Source organism: Zalophus californianus, chromosome 9 (genome assembly GCF_009762305.2).
Source record: "Zalophus californianus isolate mZalCal1 chromosome 9, mZalCal1.pri.v2, whole genome shotgun sequence".
Taxonomy (NCBI): domain Eukaryota; kingdom Metazoa; phylum Chordata; class Mammalia; order Carnivora; family Otariidae; genus Zalophus; species Zalophus californianus.
Window position 1 is genome coordinate 38265593 of NC_045603.1, and position 18744 is coordinate 38284336.

Genomic DNA, 18744 nt, shown 5'->3' on the forward strand with positions numbered 1-18744 from the left:
GAATGCTTATGATGTTCTAGGACAGTGTTTCCCATTTTCCCCCACAAATAGGTCTAAATGTGATTTAGTATTTTTAATTTCATGACAAGTATTTTACAGAGCATAGAAATAAAGAAATGTGTGGCAGACAATATACAACATGTGCCTCAGCCGAGGTACATAATAGTTTCTTTCAAGCAATGTTATTTTAACCAAAGATATTTGATTCAATATATCTATATGTTAACAGGAGTCAAAGAATACTGAAATGTTAGTGTCTAGACGATTTTATCAAGCACAAATAAGATAAAGTCAATTTTTATAAACAGTAGACAGTGGGACATTGCAGATGCAATGTCCATTTCATTCTTTCACTCGTTTCTTAATAACCCTGGAGGTCCAAAATATCTAGTAAGTTGCATTTTTTTCTGGGAAACATGATCTTGAAACCCAAGCAACTCACCTAGCTGAAATCTGAACCTAGTCGATCAGGGCCCCGCATCTACTTTTCAATGCACCTCTACTGTTTTCTTGTTGCTATTTGACTTCATTTGATCCCCACAACAATCATACCAAGTAGGGCATTCTCTTCTTTTTACAGATGAGGAAACTCAAGTAATTCTATACTGTAAGTGGCAGAAAACTTGGGGATTTGCAAAGATCACAAGATATGTTCCTTGCAAATGACAATAATTTACTATATTTAAAAAGTGCAGCATTCCATTGTAGAATTATTAATACATTCAAATAATTTTATTTCATTCTCCATTGGCAAAGCAGCAGCATGAAAAGCAAAATAGCACACAACTTCGATCGAATGCAAATACATATCAAAAAATCATAGGTCCATGAGCTAGCAAATAATTAATTAAATGTTAAATAATAACAACATAGTTAATAACAGTTGTAATGGTATAAAAAAATAAAAGTCCAAGATATCCTTCCACTATTTAGCAACTAATGCTACATTTCTCCATTTCCTATTACTGGGATTACTATTATATGTATGTATATACATATGTATGTGTGGCATTTTTTTTCATTTCTTTAAAAGGAATTGAGTTTGAAATTCTTAATTCTATGCAAAGCAAACTCTTTAAGAATCAAAGGTTCTGTGACAGACACCTTACTATACTGTTCAAAAGAAAAGAGCATAGGACTGGAATGCACCAAGTCACTTGGGGTAAGTCACACGGCTTCTCCAATGACCTGAGATATCTGCAAAATGAGAGGAATTTGCAATAACAACCCTAATATTCATTCAGGCTTTAAATAACCTAAAATCCTGTAGTTCTGTGATCTGTCTCAAAGTATCCTACTCTTTATGACTATCCAGATGTCAATTCTAACTAATTACATTTACGAGACTAAACAGTGGTGATGAACGAGTACTGTTATCTTAATTTGGGTAGCTATGGCAGACTTTGTAAAGCAAAAAAATCACTATTGGGTGCAACTGAAAATTTCTGCAAAATAATCTTCTGATTGATGACAATATCCCAGGGCTGTGGCATGTTGCAATTACATACATAACTGCATTTCAGCTGAACAACTTAAAATCATTTGATTCTTTAAAATAGAGTAAATCAATACACCTATTTTTTCCTAGGAAATTGCATATATTTGTACCAAGTATTAAATTGCCATATCCCAATAGTGTGAAAAATATGTTATTGTTAAATAGTATAAATCTTCCAGTGCCTAAATAATAGTGTTAGAAGGTAACTTCACTTGACATTATGATTATTGCATAGAGTCCCTAGAATCCAAAAGTTTAATTCCACTGGCATGTGCAGTCTATAGGTTCCTGGAGGGTATGCATGACTTCAGTGCCATTTCCTGAGCAATATAGAGGCACAGACAAGTTTCTCACTCCATTTTCACGACAACATTTGCAGAATCTTAGATGGCTCTCAATATTGATGTTATATATGGTAGCAGATGGGCATTTTCCATCACAAGATGTGACATTTACCTATAAGGAGAGATAATGAGAAAAGAATTCTTAAAATTTTTAAAAACTGTCTATTCAATTCTTCTAAGATAACAAATGAAAGCAAAACTTTATTAGCACTATAATAACTCTCAAGCTTCTATGTTAGAAGACTGCAAAAAATACCAAGTTAAAACTTAGTAACGAATAAGTCCAAGGCATGTTCCATGGTGATGCCTCAGACAGCAAGGCTGACATAAATCAAACTCTGAAATAAATTGCACATATAACTAGTCAAGTATATATATAATGTTCATCATAATCTAATGATTCTATTGTAATCTGTATTGTATCATGGCTTGTGTAGACTGTAGTATTGGATAGGTCACATTAAATGGGGTAAAGTTAGAACTAAGACTATTTTTGCTGAGTTAAATTGCATAGTTAAGAAAATATGTAGTCAAATATATTTGGTTTTAATTTCCATCTCTCTAGATTGCAATTATGATTCATAACTATTGATTATTTATGCTAAAAATAGTTCACTTCTTCACAAATGGAATATTTTAATATTAAAATGTATGAATAATCTCAAAGTTAAATATTGTGACACTCAGCATTTTGTTGACTTACAAACATATTAGTGCTGTGACACATATACTTTTGGAAAGACACATGCCCTCTATGTAACAAATTATATTTTTCCACTTACAGGATTTTGACTTATACAGTCCTGTTTCCTTATGATTGATTTAATGATCACTTTCTGGCATATTCTTTCTTCTTGTTTGCCTGATAAAATATAGAATGAATTTATTCATCAGAAGGCTCATGTCAGATTGTTTCTTAATTCAATTAAACATATGCCTATATTTAAAATAAAATAATGTCAAGGTATACTTAAAATTGCCCTCATATATTTTACATTCAATATTTATTTTCACTTTCTAAATAGATTTTCTCATATTTTTAGCATTATACTTATCTCTTTACCTTATTGTCCTAGAATAGTTATCATAATCATAAATCAAAACATTCTACACATGAAATGTGTGTATCATATAGAGAGATAAAATATGTTTAAAATTCTAAAAATATGAAATTATTTTTACAATGAAACATTGTTTGTAGAAGTAAATATACAAGTACATAATTAGGCTTTTATGCATATATACATAAATCTTAGAATTAAAAACAGATTTAAAACCACTTTATCTTAATAGATGTTAAGATAAAATCATACATAAATGTAATTGAATTATTTATTAACCATTTTGAAATGTATGGATGAGTCAAATTATAGTTTATATTTATGGCTCAGAAATGATCTCTTATGACTTCACATTAAAATACTTTGTATTAATTAATGATATATTAATATGCCTCTGTGCGTGTGATGGATGACCACTTGATAATACAGCTAAGAATATATATTTAATGCTATAGGATAGTGGATTAAATAACCCCTGAATCAGGATGCAAAAAGACCAAGGTTCTTACTTCACTCTGACACTAACTCGCTTTGTTACTTTAGCAAAGTCACCGAAATCATTCTGCTGAGTTTCCTTGTTTGCAAAAGACTGAAATTAGATCTCCAGTTTCCAAACTAGTTTAGCCACAAAATCTTTAAGTGCTTATATGAAATTCCAACATGTAAAGTATCTAAAAGTTAAACTACTGCAGTTGAAGCAGAGATGAGTAGCAGAGATTGCCTGAAATTAAACTGTCATTCTCAAGGTCACTCTTGACCTTCAAAGTGCTAACTTCGGAGGTCACAGCTTAGTTCTCATCCAACTTAATTTCTCAGCAGCATTTGGCCCAGTCTATCACTCTCTCCTCCCTGATACAATTTACACACTTGGCTTCCAAAACACCCCCTTTGGTTTTCCTCCATCTCATTTGTGGCTCCTCCTCAGAATCCTAGGCTTGTTCCTTCTCCTTTCCCTGGCCTCCCAACTATAGCCTGGTCGGGGGTTCAGAATTGGTGATGGAGGGCAGGCTGGTGTGTTCCTTATGGTGCTTTCACTCAGTGGTTAGTTACTTTATTAGCCTTTCTATTCTCATGTAAGAAAGATTAGTTAATAATGAAATCATCTTTAATATGACCTATAAGGCACCTACCCTCTTTCTGTTACCTTCATTCTTGTGCTTAGCCAAACTTTGCTATTTCCTCTGCTTTCAATACTTTTTATTCTTCCTGGCTGGATTTCCAAAGACATTCATTCTCTACCCAGATGACACCTCCTTATAGAGGCATTCTCTAACCACTCACTTAAATTAGCAACCCAGCTCACCACTCTCCATCCCTTTTATTCTGTACTATTTTTCTTTATATCACTCATCTCTACCTGACACAATAGTATATATTTATGTGTTCATTGTTTCTCCCCCTTCTTCCTAATATGCACTGGCATGCAGGTATTGCATCATTCACTACCATAGTCCCAGTGCCTAAAAGAGTGCCTGATACATGGCAGGCACTTCATAGAACTCAGTTGGATTAGCTAATTTGTGCAATGAATGTAACTGGGACAGCATAAATTTATTGTTAGTTGGCTGAACTTATTAGTACCAAGAGGCATTTCCAACATCCAGTCTCTCCAAGATAGCCCAGTCACCCAGAAGCAAAGCCTGCAGACAAGGATTCTGTGATACCAAAGCAGAAACTATTTCACAAGTCCTTACATGTCAGATGGGAGAAACTGAGGTAGGTTGGTATTATTCTGCAACTTCAGAGAGCTTGGCAGAATTGAAAGGTCCTGGGCCTGAGCATTGGACAGGCCTGAGTCCACTACTGATTAGTGCAATCAACTTTTCTGAACATTCATTTCTTTATCTGGAGGGGAAACCATACTTACCTCCCCATCTACCTCCCAGAACTGTTGTGATGTTTGGTTGCCATACTGTCTTCAGGGGGCATAATGGTGCCAATGTGTGGCAGGCAATAAATAGCAGGATTATGGTCAGTTGTATAGATCTTCCCCTGCCTGCCCTCGGTTAACAAGATGTACTTACTTGTTTAATAATCAACATGGAGTTATAGAATCCAAGGTCCTTATTGAAGTCACAATGCCATTCTCATCTTTGAGATGGGCTAACTTTGTATAGCCCATCATGTTCCAAGCAAATTAGACCACAGAGACCTTTTTAACTTAAAACCTACTAAAATCCTATGCAATACCTTTTGGGAAACACAACAATAAAGAAATTTCTGATATTTAGGTTAATATTCATCTAAATTAAAAATACTTTATTCATATTCCAGAAGACTAAATTACAAAATAATTAACCACATGACAAACATTTAAATAATATTATAAAATGTGCTTCCCTCCTTGCATCATAAGATCTGAATTTTATGAGAAAAATCATAATCACCATGAGCAATTAAAACTAATCTATCAAATTAATGCATGTAATATGTCCTCACTTACAGATCTTGCAACAGCCTTCATTATAAAGCTTTACAATCCCTTCATTCTAGGAAGAGAGAAGGAATAAAGTCAAAACTCACAGTGTTTGTTATTTCCTCTTGGACTAGAAATAGAAAACTAACTCAGTATTTTTATTAAATATCACAAAACCTTTAAAGGAAAATTATAGAAACTTAACCATTTCTAATGAGAATTTGTTTGTTTTTAAAATTAGGAGCTGATATTTTGTTTAAATTTTTGTTATTCATTAGTAAAACAAAGTGCAAAAAGATTAGCTTACTTAGAAGAACACTTATTTATTTATTTATTTATTTATTTATTTATTTATTTAAAACATTTTAAATAACACAAAAAAAATTCTTACCAAAGCAAAGTACTAATAGGTACTCTAAATAGAGGCCATTATGTTTTTTTCAATTCCTTGAAATAACTTAAAGTACTCTGAGACATGACTAAGTTCCTGAATATAATTGAATTTTAAAATGATGTATCTTTTCTTTAACATTTTATTCAAAAAAATCCACCACTTCAGGATGACTCTTGCCTAAGACTAAATTAAGAAAATTTTATTGATTATCTTTTTGAATTCTTACAGTAAGCCACTAATTGTATTTGGTAACTTGCTAATTACAATTCAAGTAACAGAATTTACACTATAAAAATGAATCTGGGAAATAATATGATGCCTAAGATTCTTTCCAGAGCTGAAATTCTATTACTTTACTATATACAATATCTACCTACCCAGCCAGCTAGCCACCATCACTAAAAGGGCACATCTTGGGAAAAAAAAAAAAATGAATGAGACTGCTATTTCTGCACACTTAAGAAAAATATTGCCTACACAACAGAACAAAGTTCACTTTTCATTAGGGATTACTATCTCCTAAATAGTTAAAGCTACGAAGGATCTTGTAAGAAAAAAGTATCTATCACCTCCAAAAATCTACTTTCCCAATGGACTCTTCTCTGAGAGAATAAGGAATTGGGGTATCTAAGCTAAAGGATCAGCAGCACTGTGATATATGCCAGGTTCCACCATGGCCTGTGCTCAGAGAAGTTAAGACAAATTTCATTTAGGCCAGCATGAATTAAAAAGGGAATGGTATCATAAATCTGGCTGTGTGTTTAAGAAATAAAGTTGGCCAACCTCTAATTGATTATTAATTCATACTGAAAGAGAGGCTAGGTCTGCTGATCAAATGATTTTTCAATAATTCTTTGATCTAGCACAATGTCTGTTCAGGGAGAATCAAAGTTATTTGGAACACCATTTATAACTCAAAATGGCAAACTGAAGAAATATAATGAGCTTTTATGTATACATGAAAATAAAACATACACCAAAATAAATAAGCCACAATGTATTTATGTACGACCTTCGAAAACATATTTTCTAAATTATATGTAATACTACATTTTCTTAGATATGATAAAGTACAAACCATTTTGCATTCAGTCTCATTAAAAGGAGGACAGACCATATTGTAGTTCAGAATCATTGTCCCTTCATCAGTCTTAACACATTCGTATGTGGTACAATTATAGTGCCAGGTACTCCCCTCCTAAAAATAAGAGAAAGTTACTGTTTTGCTTATTAAAATCTGATATGTTTCTTAAGTAGAATATTTCCTATCCAAGATGCAGAGAACTTCCTGTGACATACAATGTCCATCTGGAAATATCCCCAAACTTATCTAAAAGGATTAAAAATACATAGATGGTGTGTGTGCATGTGTATTTGGTTTCATACTAGAACTGAGATGTAAACGTGAAATAAAGTGATAGAGAGGAAAGAATCAAACAGGTATGTGTTTCTACTACAAGATTAATTATCCAATTTGCCCAAGTGACAAAGGTCTTGTTTTAATATTCCCTCACTAATTATAAAACAACAAATCGTATTAGTTAATATGCCTCCTTTCTTGAGATTTATTTATTCTTCCTTCTACTCCCTTATCAACAAAACAATTACAAAATCTTTGGATGACAGTGATTATTGACTTTTGCTTCCAGTTTTATATTCCTTATCATTGTTTTAAAACATACTCCTATTCCTTTAACAAATTTTTAAACATAATAACTTTATTTCATTCCTGATTTCAGAATTCTTATTTAGAAATAAAAGCAGCTGGACATATTATAACATAATTATTGGGCTGTAGTTGTCGATCTATATTCTTATTTTTTAACCCACATTTTAAAATGCTAGCCAAACTCTGGCTTAAAGATTCCTTGTGCAGTAAGGAATTTCGATGAACTTCTTTTTCTCCAGATTCTATTTTAACTTATAAATATCTTTAGATCTTCTATGAACCTTAATTAGAAAAGATCTCCAAGTCCAGGTATAAGAGAAAATAAAATATTCAAATCCAAATAGTAATTCTGTTAATATCCAGTTCAAATAGTACTATCTTGTTTATCTGTAATCAAAAATCAGTTGTTCCACAGAAATTAGATTTCTAGATAACTAAAGTTTATCTTTGAAAGAGCAAGAGTTAACAATCTTGATGTATATTTACCTTGATTGCATTACTTGTTGAGTTCTCAAAAAATATTCTGAACATAATTTAGTCTTTTATCTACATTTCAGGCTATCACTGTGAATACTAGTCATATAAATAGATGGTTCCTGGATTGTTGATTATAGAGTTTATGTTGCCCTTTTACTAAAAGCCCCAAATTTCTGTGTTGTTTCAAGTAAATTTTGATTCCTTTTCTCTCACTGACACCTATGTCTTCCTCATCATTTTAGAAGCTTTTGTTTTCAAAACCCCTTCTTTAAAATAATATATTATAAAACAGAAATATTGCTAGGATAAGACAAACAGTATCAACACTATTTAAATTGGTAACACTAGTTTGCACATAACTGCAAAACATAGGTTATGGCACAAGAAGACAATTATTCATCTTTCTTATTTAATAAAATACACAGGATTGGAGAAATCTGTTTTGGGGGTATGTGACTAATCCCATGTAATTAAGAACACCAGAAGTAAGACCTCTAGTTAATTAAACTATTAATGGAAAAACTTAAGAATGGCAAAAATAAATTGGAACAACTTTCAGGTAATGTAAGTTATAAAGAATTAGTCACACTCCTAAATCTGATGACATCACTAATAACTGCACTAAAAATAGAAAGTTCCCTTTCTTTCTTCTAGGGAAGGAGTAGGTCAGTCCATAAATCTACATGGAGTTATTATGAGACTATAGGAGAATTCTGAATAATTATTGTATTATTTTTGGTAGAAAGATGTGATATAGCATTACTGACTCTTGAAGTCTTCTTTGTAAAAAAATATTCTAAGTCTTTTATCTTATTTACCCACTGAAATAATAAAATGTTAACACTGTGAGTTTCAGATTTCTGTTAAAATGCTTCATTTTTTAAATTTCTTTTAAAGATTTTATTTATTCATTTGAGAGAGAGAGAACAAGCAAAAGAGACAGCACGAGAGGGGTGAGGGGCAGAGGGAGAAGCAGACTCCCCTCTGAGCAAGGAGCCCAATGTGGGGCTCGATCCCCAGACTCTGGGATCATGATCTGAGCGGAAGGCAGGCATCCAACTGACTGAGCCATCCAGACACCCCCCACCTTTGTTTTTTAAGATTTTATCAGATGAATGGATAAAAAAGATGTGATACATATATACAATGGAATATTATTCAGCCATCAGAAAAGATGAATACCCGCTATTTGCATCAACATGGATGAACTGGAGGGGATTATGCTAAGTGAAGTAAGTCAAGCAGAGAAAGACAATTATCATATGGTTTCACTCATATGTGGAACATAAGCAATAACACGGAAGACCATAGGGGAAGGGAGGGAAATCTGAAGGGGGAGAAATCAGAGAGGGAGATGAACCATGAGAGACTATGAACCCCAGGACACAAACTGGGGTGTTTCAGAGAGAAGGGCGCGGAGGGATGGGGTAACAGAGTGATGGGCATTAAGGAGGGCACGTGATGTGATGAGCATATGTGATTATATGCAACTAATGAATCATTGAACAATATATCAAAAACTAATGATATACCGCACAGTGGCTAACTGAGCATAATAAAAAAAAATAAAATAAAATGTTTCATTTTAAATGAGTGAATAAAATAATGTTTTTTTCCCTTTGTTCTAACAATTAGAAATAAGCAATTCCCAAAGCCCATTTTCCTCACATCTGGAAAAAAAAATGAGGATCTATACTAAAATGAGTTTCAGAAATGAGTTAAACATATTCCTTTACAGCAGGAATTATCAGAAACTTTAAAATGTAACAAATGTAACTGTGTCTTGTGTGCTGTATATGAGTGTGTTTATTGTACGAAGAACTCTGTGTGTGTGTGTGTGTGTGTGTGCATGTGTGGTATTTTTCAAACTTATTTGATATAAGAACATCTTCAGAAAATTGCACAGAGAGCTACCCTCCAAGGAACTTATTTTAGGAACTAAGGAATTCATACCTCATATATAACTGATGTTCCATTTTCCATTTGAAATTTGCAGGATACATTTTTGCAGGTACCACAGCAATCATAATCACTTGGAGATGGAATGTACAACTGGTGCTGGGTATAATAATAGTACATTTAATTAGCCACACAACAATACCAATATTTTTAATGAATCCATTCTGGAAGTGCTTCCCAGTATTACTATATGCTCTCTCAGAACACCTGTAAGCATTTTAAAGGTTGAATTTGAGGCACTTCAAATAATAATTGACTTTATATTGCTGTATTAGAAAGTGAAGGAAACTATTAACCTTTACATCTAGCAGCCAAGATTCATCAAGCAGGTCAAGCAAGCTATATAGATAAATAGATAATAAGGCTCAAGATCATACACAGGAAAAGGAAAATATGCATTGTATAGATATATTACACATTAATAGATTATTGAACTATTCAAGTGTATACTTTGAACTTATGCAGTATTCACTAGTTAAAATTCTATAGCTGCCATTTTATGATTAATTTAACTCTCCACTGGAATGACTTACAAAGAATACTTACAATGTCACATTCTTTTGAGCAATTCACCATTGTAAAATTCAGAGTGTGAAAACCTATATGGTTATTTTTTTCTTCCAGACACTCCACTGTATAACAAAAGTCCCCTTCCAAATACTTTATCATAGATTGGCCAGGATTCAATACTGATACTCCTTGAAATACACACACATCATCCTTTTCTAAGAAAAGAAAGTCAATGAAAAGTACTATTTTGAGTTTTTTATTAATCAATCAATGGAACTTTTACTTATATTTATGTTTTCATTGTGATGTGCAATTTTTTTTCAAAACCAATAAGATCTTTACCTCTATATTTTGTTAATAACTCAAGAGTTTACTTAATAATGAATGTAGCACATTTATTCCTTAACATACAATAAGAAAGTGATCTGTAAAGTCAACTCCTCTTTACTGTTTGAACTGCCTTCACAAGCCATACTTCATAGCAGATTCCAGAATTTTGGACTTATCATCAAGCTACTTGTTATTCTCTCTTCCAGAAACATAACATGACATTTTGGGGGAGTAGATATAGATGGAAGCAATATCTAAATCAACAGTAGTGGGGCTCTTCATGGTGGCACTAACATTTTATGGTTTTTAATGGTTCTTTTGAGAGAAAATTTTCAGTTTTGTTGTGATGCAAAATATAGCCTTGTACATTGTACTCAATGATGAAGGTAGTTGATACAAAGTAAAAGCATATTAATTTAGGCTAGGCTAGTGATGAAGATTCAGCTCAGAAGCTCTTTGTGCCTTGCCAACAACTGAATTTAAACTTTCTTGCATATAAAAATGCAAAAGTTTCAAGCTGTTGAATAAAAGGTTTTTCATTAACCCACCAATACATAATATGAAGATTTGTTAATTTATAGAAAAATCAATTCTATTCTTTACAATGTTAACATCCATAACGATAGCACAGTGAACAATAAGTCTCCCTTTTAGATGTTTATTTTTAAAATATTAAATATATATATTAAAAAGAACCATAGAATCAACTTTAAATTCTGCAAAGCCTCTGAAAAACACATTCATTTTTCTGTCCCATTAACATATTTGTCAGAACATTTAGAGATATTACAAAAGAGGCAACTGAAAAATAATAGTGCATTTTTATAATAAACTGGCAAAATGGCTTAAAATGTGTAATACAACTCAAAGAAAATCATTTTTAATTTATTAATAGTGAACAATAGATACCAATAATATTCATATCATTTAAAAGCTAGATAAAACATAGTTACCACAGAGATACTGTACACATCCACAGTCACTCTGAAAGTTATGGTCTATTGCAGTAAATTCTCCCTATTAGAAAGATATTATTATTATTAAATATGACTTATACAGCTTATTATATGACAACTATAAAAATATATACACAGTATAACATTTAGTAAGTTCCCTACCCCACAGCCATACACATATCAGGTGCTTAATAAATATTTGATAGTGAACAGGCTTTGATTAACACAGTGGTCATTTAATTAGCAGCCTACAGAAAAAATTTGCAATAAACAATATGATTATGGATCACTTAATCTCTCTAAACTTTAATTTCTTTATCTATTAAATGAGTGAAAGTGGAGAAGATGATCTTTATGGTCTTTAATAACTTGAAAATATTGTTGGATTCTGGGCTTCTAGTGAGTAATTGGAGATAAGAGAATATGTGCTAATCCTAGAAATTTTGGTTGGTGCACGTTCTTGATCTTCTCCATAGAGGTGGTCCAAGGTTCTGATGTTTGCATGGAGCAAGCGACATGCAAACATCATGTCACTCCTGTGACAGCATATAAAGCCAGAGCAGAAGAATATAGTAGAGGGACTAATAGCACAGACTCAGGAGCAAGTCTGCTCTGTGCCCATCTGGCTTTGCTGCCTGCTAGCTGTGGGATCTCAGGGAGGTTACTGAGTCAGGCTTCTCCTCACGTCCCTCATCTCTAAAATGGGTATAATAACACTGCCTACCTCTTAGGTTTAGTTAGAGAAATAAATGGGTCAATTCAGGTAAAGAACTTACAATAGAGTGGACACACAGAAAATGTGGTATAACCTTTAGGTGTCAATAAATTGCTGTCATACCAATCTTAAACACTGCCCTGTCAGAAATGATACAGGGTCCTCTCAGTGTAGTACCAGATTTAAAGTTTCAAGAATTGCATTTTTAAGTAATAACTTTTCCCGAGTGCATTTAATTTTCATATGATATCAGTAATAAAATTAACTTGATTCTTTTTTTAAAAGATATTTATTTATTTACTTATTTATTTATTTTAGAGAGAGAGAGAGCACAAGTGCAACTAAGGAGAGGGGTGGGGGTGGGAAGGGGAGGAAGAGGGAAAAAATGCCAAGCAGACTCTGTACTGAGTGTAGAGCCCAACATGGGGGCTTGATCTCATGACCCTGAGATCATGATCTGAGCCAAAACCAAGAGTTGGATGCTTTTTCTCAAGGCATAAGAAAGGTTGCTATCTTTCAGCATACATTTCTTACCTCACACTTTGGTGCATTTATTCATGTTCAGCCTAGCCTCTATCTAGAATAGTTCAACTCCTTTCATCCATTATTCTACACTACCACTTTCTTCCAAACTTTTCTTGATGGTTAACTTCCCTAGAAAGTTCTCCATGATGATTTGTACCTTGTGGTTAACATTCTGAGTACTGTGTTTATTTTATCATAATAATTCTAGCTAATCCTTATTGAGCTCTTTCTATGTAACAGGTACTATCTAAGTAATTTATATTAACTTATTTTATTGACATGATGTAGGTATTGTTATTTTATATTGCAGATGAGGAAAGTGAAGCACAGGTAGGAAGAGTCCAGGCCAGGAATAAAAACAAGGCAGTTTCAACTTGCTTTTGTTCTTGTTTCGACTTATGTCTGGGCTATAGTTTCTAAAGGAAATCAAAAAGTTATGGCAGAGTAGAAAGAATAAAGGAATACACAAAAGCACACACAGACATAAAACAACCCTTGGTTTGAGTCCTAAAGATCTCAATCATTTGCTCTCTCTAGACCTCAACTTTCTTATTTACAAAATGTTCATAGATAACTCTTAAGAAAATACCAACAGTTACATGTTTATATCCCCTCCTTCACAACAGAGGCATCATTGGCACAATTTCTTGAAGAATCACTGGGGACACCTCTCAATATTGAGATAATCTTTTTTTCAATGTTTTGCTTCATTTTAAGACCAGTGAAGTGAAGTAGATATAAGGCTAGTAGATTCAGTCACCCGTGAAAAAAATAATGGATTGCATTTTCTTATCTCAAGTAAATAAAAAGGGTTTACTGCTCCCTGATACCAGAGCATGTTACTTTAATCAACTTCAGTATAATTTAATGAGGATAATTTCATTAACTCTGAGAACTCAGAAATAAGGGGGATAAAGGAAGAATAAACTAACTTAAATAATATGACAATTCAATCAGAATATGTGTTCTTACCACTTCACAAGTTGGCATAACAAGGTTTTCACAGCTACATTCTAAAAGGCAAAAATCAACGTATTTATATTGGTCAGAATATATCACTGTACTATAATAAAACTTCAAAGTATGAAAATTAGTTACCGCAACGCCATGTTGGACAACATTGACCAGATACATTTTCTTTGACAAGCTTCATATCCTCTGCACAGTCAAGCAGTGGTGCAGGACAAAGATTTGGGTCACAAACTAAATAGAAAAAAATTCCATGGATAAAGGTTAGCTTCTTGTAAAAGCTTGTCCTTACTACCTACCGTTTAACCCACTGCCATTGCTAATGTTGTGCATGGACTCATTTCTCCCACCACTCACTTGCCATGTATCGGTGGGGATGGAATACATGACTCCCAAGCAGGTACAACAGTAGTAGAACTAGGGCAGCTCAGCAGGTGAAGAGCCCTGAGAAATGCCAGTTGTGCAAGAAAAGAAAGGAAGTAGAGAATGTATGGAATCACCTGGGAAGCTAGAAATTCTAGGATGATGAGAAAAGTCATAGTAATCTATTTCGGGGAAGTAATGATATTATCCAAGAAGAGCTCTTAGATGTATGAAAATATTACCTATACTTGATATATATTTTATGTACTAGAATTCAATGAAGGTCTGATATAGCAGTGCAATGAAGATTCATAGGGCTTTTTAAATATTGGATAAATCTAAATATTTTAAATTAGTTGAGATATACTTACCACAATAATATTGTGGACAACAGAAATGTGTAGTATTAAGATCCACAGTGAGGAATTCCCCATCAGTACATAGTGGAATAGGTTTGGTGCAAGATTCACAAACTGAAGGTAAAACAAAAAGCCAGAAATCACAACTGAGCTAAAAACAAGCTAATTATTCATTTGGATTACTACACACATATAAAAATCAACATGAAATAATGTTTAATAAAATAGGAAAAAGGGAAAATAAGGCTTTAACAGATCTCCTCATTTGGTCATGAAAACCCTACTATTAGGTATATTGCTATATGCTTCCAGAGCACAGTGACCGAGGAAAACACGATCTTACCAGAAATATAGAGCATTAAGATTTCTAGAGCAACTTTCTTTTTCCTAGGATCAAGATGTCATTGATTTATTTACTTCAGTTTTCTGAATTCACTACCCTTGATTACTCCAATTTATGAAAGAATAATAGAGTAGGCACCTGTTCTTTTGGGCTGTTCAGTATCCCTTTCACTTCAATTACAATTCTCTGAAAGACCCTGATGAAATGTCCCACCCATACTGTCTTGGAATGACTCTTAATAAAGGTGCCTGACTCTCAGCAGGCCTCTGTGTAGGAACAACCCACATTAGACAAATCAGAATCTCTTTCTATGGCATCTGAATCATAAACAGAGGCACACCAGGGCAGAAAATGGATGTTGCTGACTCAGTCATTAGTGACTGCCCCCTGGAGTAGCTGGTTTCTCTCCTTCCCAGGGCTTGGTTGTTCTGCTTCATCTTGATCCTACAAAATCTTGATCCCCAAGCCTTCCAGTAATTGGTTGCGTGTAAACTAGCCACAAGCAATCCATTTTGCCACCTGCACTCAAAGAACCTTAACTGGTACAAAGAGATGTTTTGATTTCCATAGGTACACCTGAAACCTACATTAATCACCAGTCTTTGATATGAAAATTCACTTGAAATGGAAAATAGAGAACTTTTTATTTTTCAGTGTCCATTTCATCAGACAGAATATATAGCTCCCTATAGTCTTTTCCCAGACACCTTTCATTTCATTTCTACCATTCTCTTCCATCATCACTATGCTCACACATACATCACACATGATATATAAAATGAAGTTTTAAAGAGGTTCTCTAATGGCTTAGCAGAGTCCATTATTTCAGTTGGTTCTTCAAGGAAAGCCGAGGCTAATTTTTTCTCTAAAAACAACTGGTACTAGCCTTATTAAAGAAAAAAAAAAACTTAACTATATTGTCTTGAGCATGTTTTGACTGATATATATAGTCCATACATATAATAAGAGAAAGTAATGCTAACTGTAATAATTGTTGAGTCATTTATTTTTTTTTAAAGATTTTATTTATTTATTTGAGAGAGAGAATGAGAGAGAGAGGGCACGTGAGAGGGGGAGGGTCAGAGGGAGAAGCAGACACCCTGCTGATCAGGGAGCCCGATGTGGGACTCGATCCCGGGACTCCAGGATCATGACCTGAGCCGAAGGCAGTCGCTTAACCAACTGAGCCACCCAGGCCCCCAGTTGTTGAGTCATTTAAAATGCCATACTGCTTCTCCCTCTGACCCTCTTCCCTCTCGGGCTCTCTATCTCTCATTCTCTCTCTCGCAAATAAATACATAAAATCTTTAAAAAAATAAATAAATAAAATGCCATACTTTCTTTTCAACTGTTCTTATTCAGTTGGATTCCTATCAGTATATCAGCAGAATATTGGTTACCATCAGTCCCATGAAATTCATATCAAATAAGAGATTTTCCCTAAATTCTCCCTTCATTTCAAAAAAGTTATCTCACAGGGGCACCTGGGTGCCTCAGTCATTAAGCGTCTGCCTTCCGCTCGGGTCATGGTCCCAGGGTCCTGGGATCGGGCCCTGCATCAGGCTTCCTGCTCGGCGGGAAGCCTGCTTCTCCCTCTCCCACTCCGCCTGCTTGTATTCCCTCTCTCGCTGTGTCTCTCTCTGTCAAATAAATAAATAAAATCTTAAAAAAAGTTATCTCACAGAACACTCACCACAGAGAGGAGAAAAACAGCAAGGCTCTTCCTGTTGAACTTGAATCAAGAATTGGTCTTCTCTGCATTCTGGTATTGAAATCCTGGGACATTTCAATTGGTCACATTCTGCAAACACCAAGATATTTGAACATTTGTATAGAGTGGAATGATAAAATAAAGTAGTATGGTTTAGTTCTCTTTGAATTTATATATATGTTGCTAACTCAGTGTGTGTTTAGTGGGGGAGGGTTCCCACTCAGCACCCAGTAAATCTCTAGACACCAGCTGGTTGTCCTACAATTCAACTCAATTCTGACACTACCTACAGACACCAGTTACAAGCCCTGCTTGTTACCTGTACTCCTTTCTGGCTGACTGGCTATAAATCGGGGGTTTCCACAATCTTTTCCTTGGGTTTGATTAATTTGCTAGAGCAGCCAGCAGAACCCAGAGAAAAATTTTACTTACCAGATCACCAATTTTTTATAAAAGAACATAACTCAGGAATAGCCAGATGGAAGAGATGCATAGGGCAAAGAAGAGAGAAAGGGTAGGGAGCTTTTATGACCTCTCAGAGCGCACCAGTCCCTGAATTTCCTTGTGTTCACCAACCTGGGAGTTCTCTAAACCTCAGTCTTCTTTGGGTTTATTTTGGAGGCTTTATTATGTAGGGATGATTGATTAAATCATTGGCTATTGAAGATCAGATCCAACCTCCAGTCCCTGTCCCCTCCCTGGAGGTCAGGGGGTGGGACTGAAAATTCTAACCCTCCAATCACATGATTGGTTCCCCTGGCAACCAGACCCCATTCTCAGATTAGCTAAAGGCTTTCCAAAAGCAGTCATTAACATAACAAAAGACAACTTTATAGGTCTCCTCATTTAGGAAACTCAGAATTAGGAGCTCTGTACTGAGAATGGGGTAGAAGACCAGGTATGTATTTCTTATTATAAATTATAATATCACACCTGCTATTTCCTATATATTTCTGCTAAGATTAAGATCTTTAAAATGAGTTAATTATCTAAATCCATGTGTTAATATAATATATAAACTTAAAATTTATATATATATATTTATTTATAAAGAAATTGCAGGTGAAAAAAGAACTATTGTGGGGCACCCGGGTCGCTCAGGTTAAGCGTCTGCCTTCAGCTCCGGTCATGATCCCAGGGTCCTGGGATCGAGCCCCATGTCGGGCTCTCTGCTCACCCTCTGCCTCTGCCTGCCTCTGTGTGTGTCAAAAAAATAAATAAAATCATTAATAACATTGGGGAGGGTATGTGCTACGGTGAGCGCTGTGAATTGTGCAAGACTGTTGAATCACAGATCTGTACTTCTGAAACAAATAACACAACATATGTTAAGAAAAAAGAAAAAGAAGAAGATAACAGGAGAGGAAGAATGAAGGGGAGTAAGTCAGAGGGGGAGAGGAACCATGAGAGACTATGGACTCTGAGAAACTGAGGGTTCTAGAGGGGAGGGGGGTGGGGGGATGGGTTAGCCTGGTGATGGGTATTAAAGAGGGCACATTCTGCATGGAGCACTGGGTGTTACACACAAACAATGAATCATGGAACACTACATCAAAAACTAATGATGTAATATATGGTGATTAACATAACAATAAAAAATTTTAAAAAACCATTAATAAATAAATAAATAAAATCTTTAAAAAAAAGAACTATCTTTAGCAAGACAACTTCACAATATTTTATAACAAATCATTTTCTTATAGACCTAAAGAATGAGAATCGAATCCACTATTCCAAACAAACAATGAACCTCACTCTTTATTTTCCTAGTTAATTACTCACCACATTGATACTGTGGACAACAAGAAAGGCGACTATGGCCAACAACCAATTTCTGACTATTCGTACATGTTGGAATAGCAGCTTCACATAAGGTCATGTCACATCCTGGAAATAAGAAACAGAAGCACTAAAATATTAGCGAATATAACTAAAATCTGTGCTTCTAACTCAAATCAGGGAAGTGGTTCTTACTATGCATGTTTTTACACTGCAATTAAACTCATTCAACTGACAAATGGGTCATATGTGAAAAGGTAGCAGATTTAAGGTTTATTTATTATGGTCCTTTCACCCTTAATTGTCCTAAGTCAAAGATTCCCAGAACTTTGTCACATATCATTGAATACTATTAATTGCTTATAG

The 18744-nt window shown here is 34.3% G+C and overlaps 1 protein-coding gene across 2 annotated transcripts in view; it reads right to left on the reverse strand.

Moving 5' to 3' along the window:
* Positions 1 to 795: 795 nt before the first annotated feature.
* Positions 796 to 18744, reverse strand: part of OTOGL (otogelin like) — a 129561-nt gene continuing 111612 nt past the window's right edge. For both annotated transcript variants that reach the window (XM_035721850.1, XM_035721849.1), the window contains 12 exons: positions 18382 to 18486; positions 16582 to 16689; positions 14558 to 14659; positions 13953 to 14057; positions 13827 to 13867; positions 11612 to 11675; positions 10365 to 10543; positions 9813 to 9917; positions 6792 to 6911; positions 5347 to 5392; positions 2625 to 2704; positions 796 to 1954 (listed from right to left, as the gene is read on the reverse strand). In XM_035721850.1, the coding sequence (XP_035577743.1) occupies positions 1754 to 1954; positions 2625 to 2704; positions 5347 to 5392; positions 6792 to 6911; positions 9813 to 9917; positions 10365 to 10543; positions 11612 to 11675; positions 13827 to 13867; positions 13953 to 14057; positions 14558 to 14659; positions 16582 to 16689; positions 18382 to 18486 (1256 nt within the window). In that variant the 3' untranslated portion in view covers positions 796 to 1753. The remainder of the gene's footprint in view (positions 1955 to 2624; positions 2705 to 5346; positions 5393 to 6791; positions 6912 to 9812; positions 9918 to 10364; positions 10544 to 11611; positions 11676 to 13826; positions 13868 to 13952; positions 14058 to 14557; positions 14660 to 16581; positions 16690 to 18381; positions 18487 to 18744) is intronic.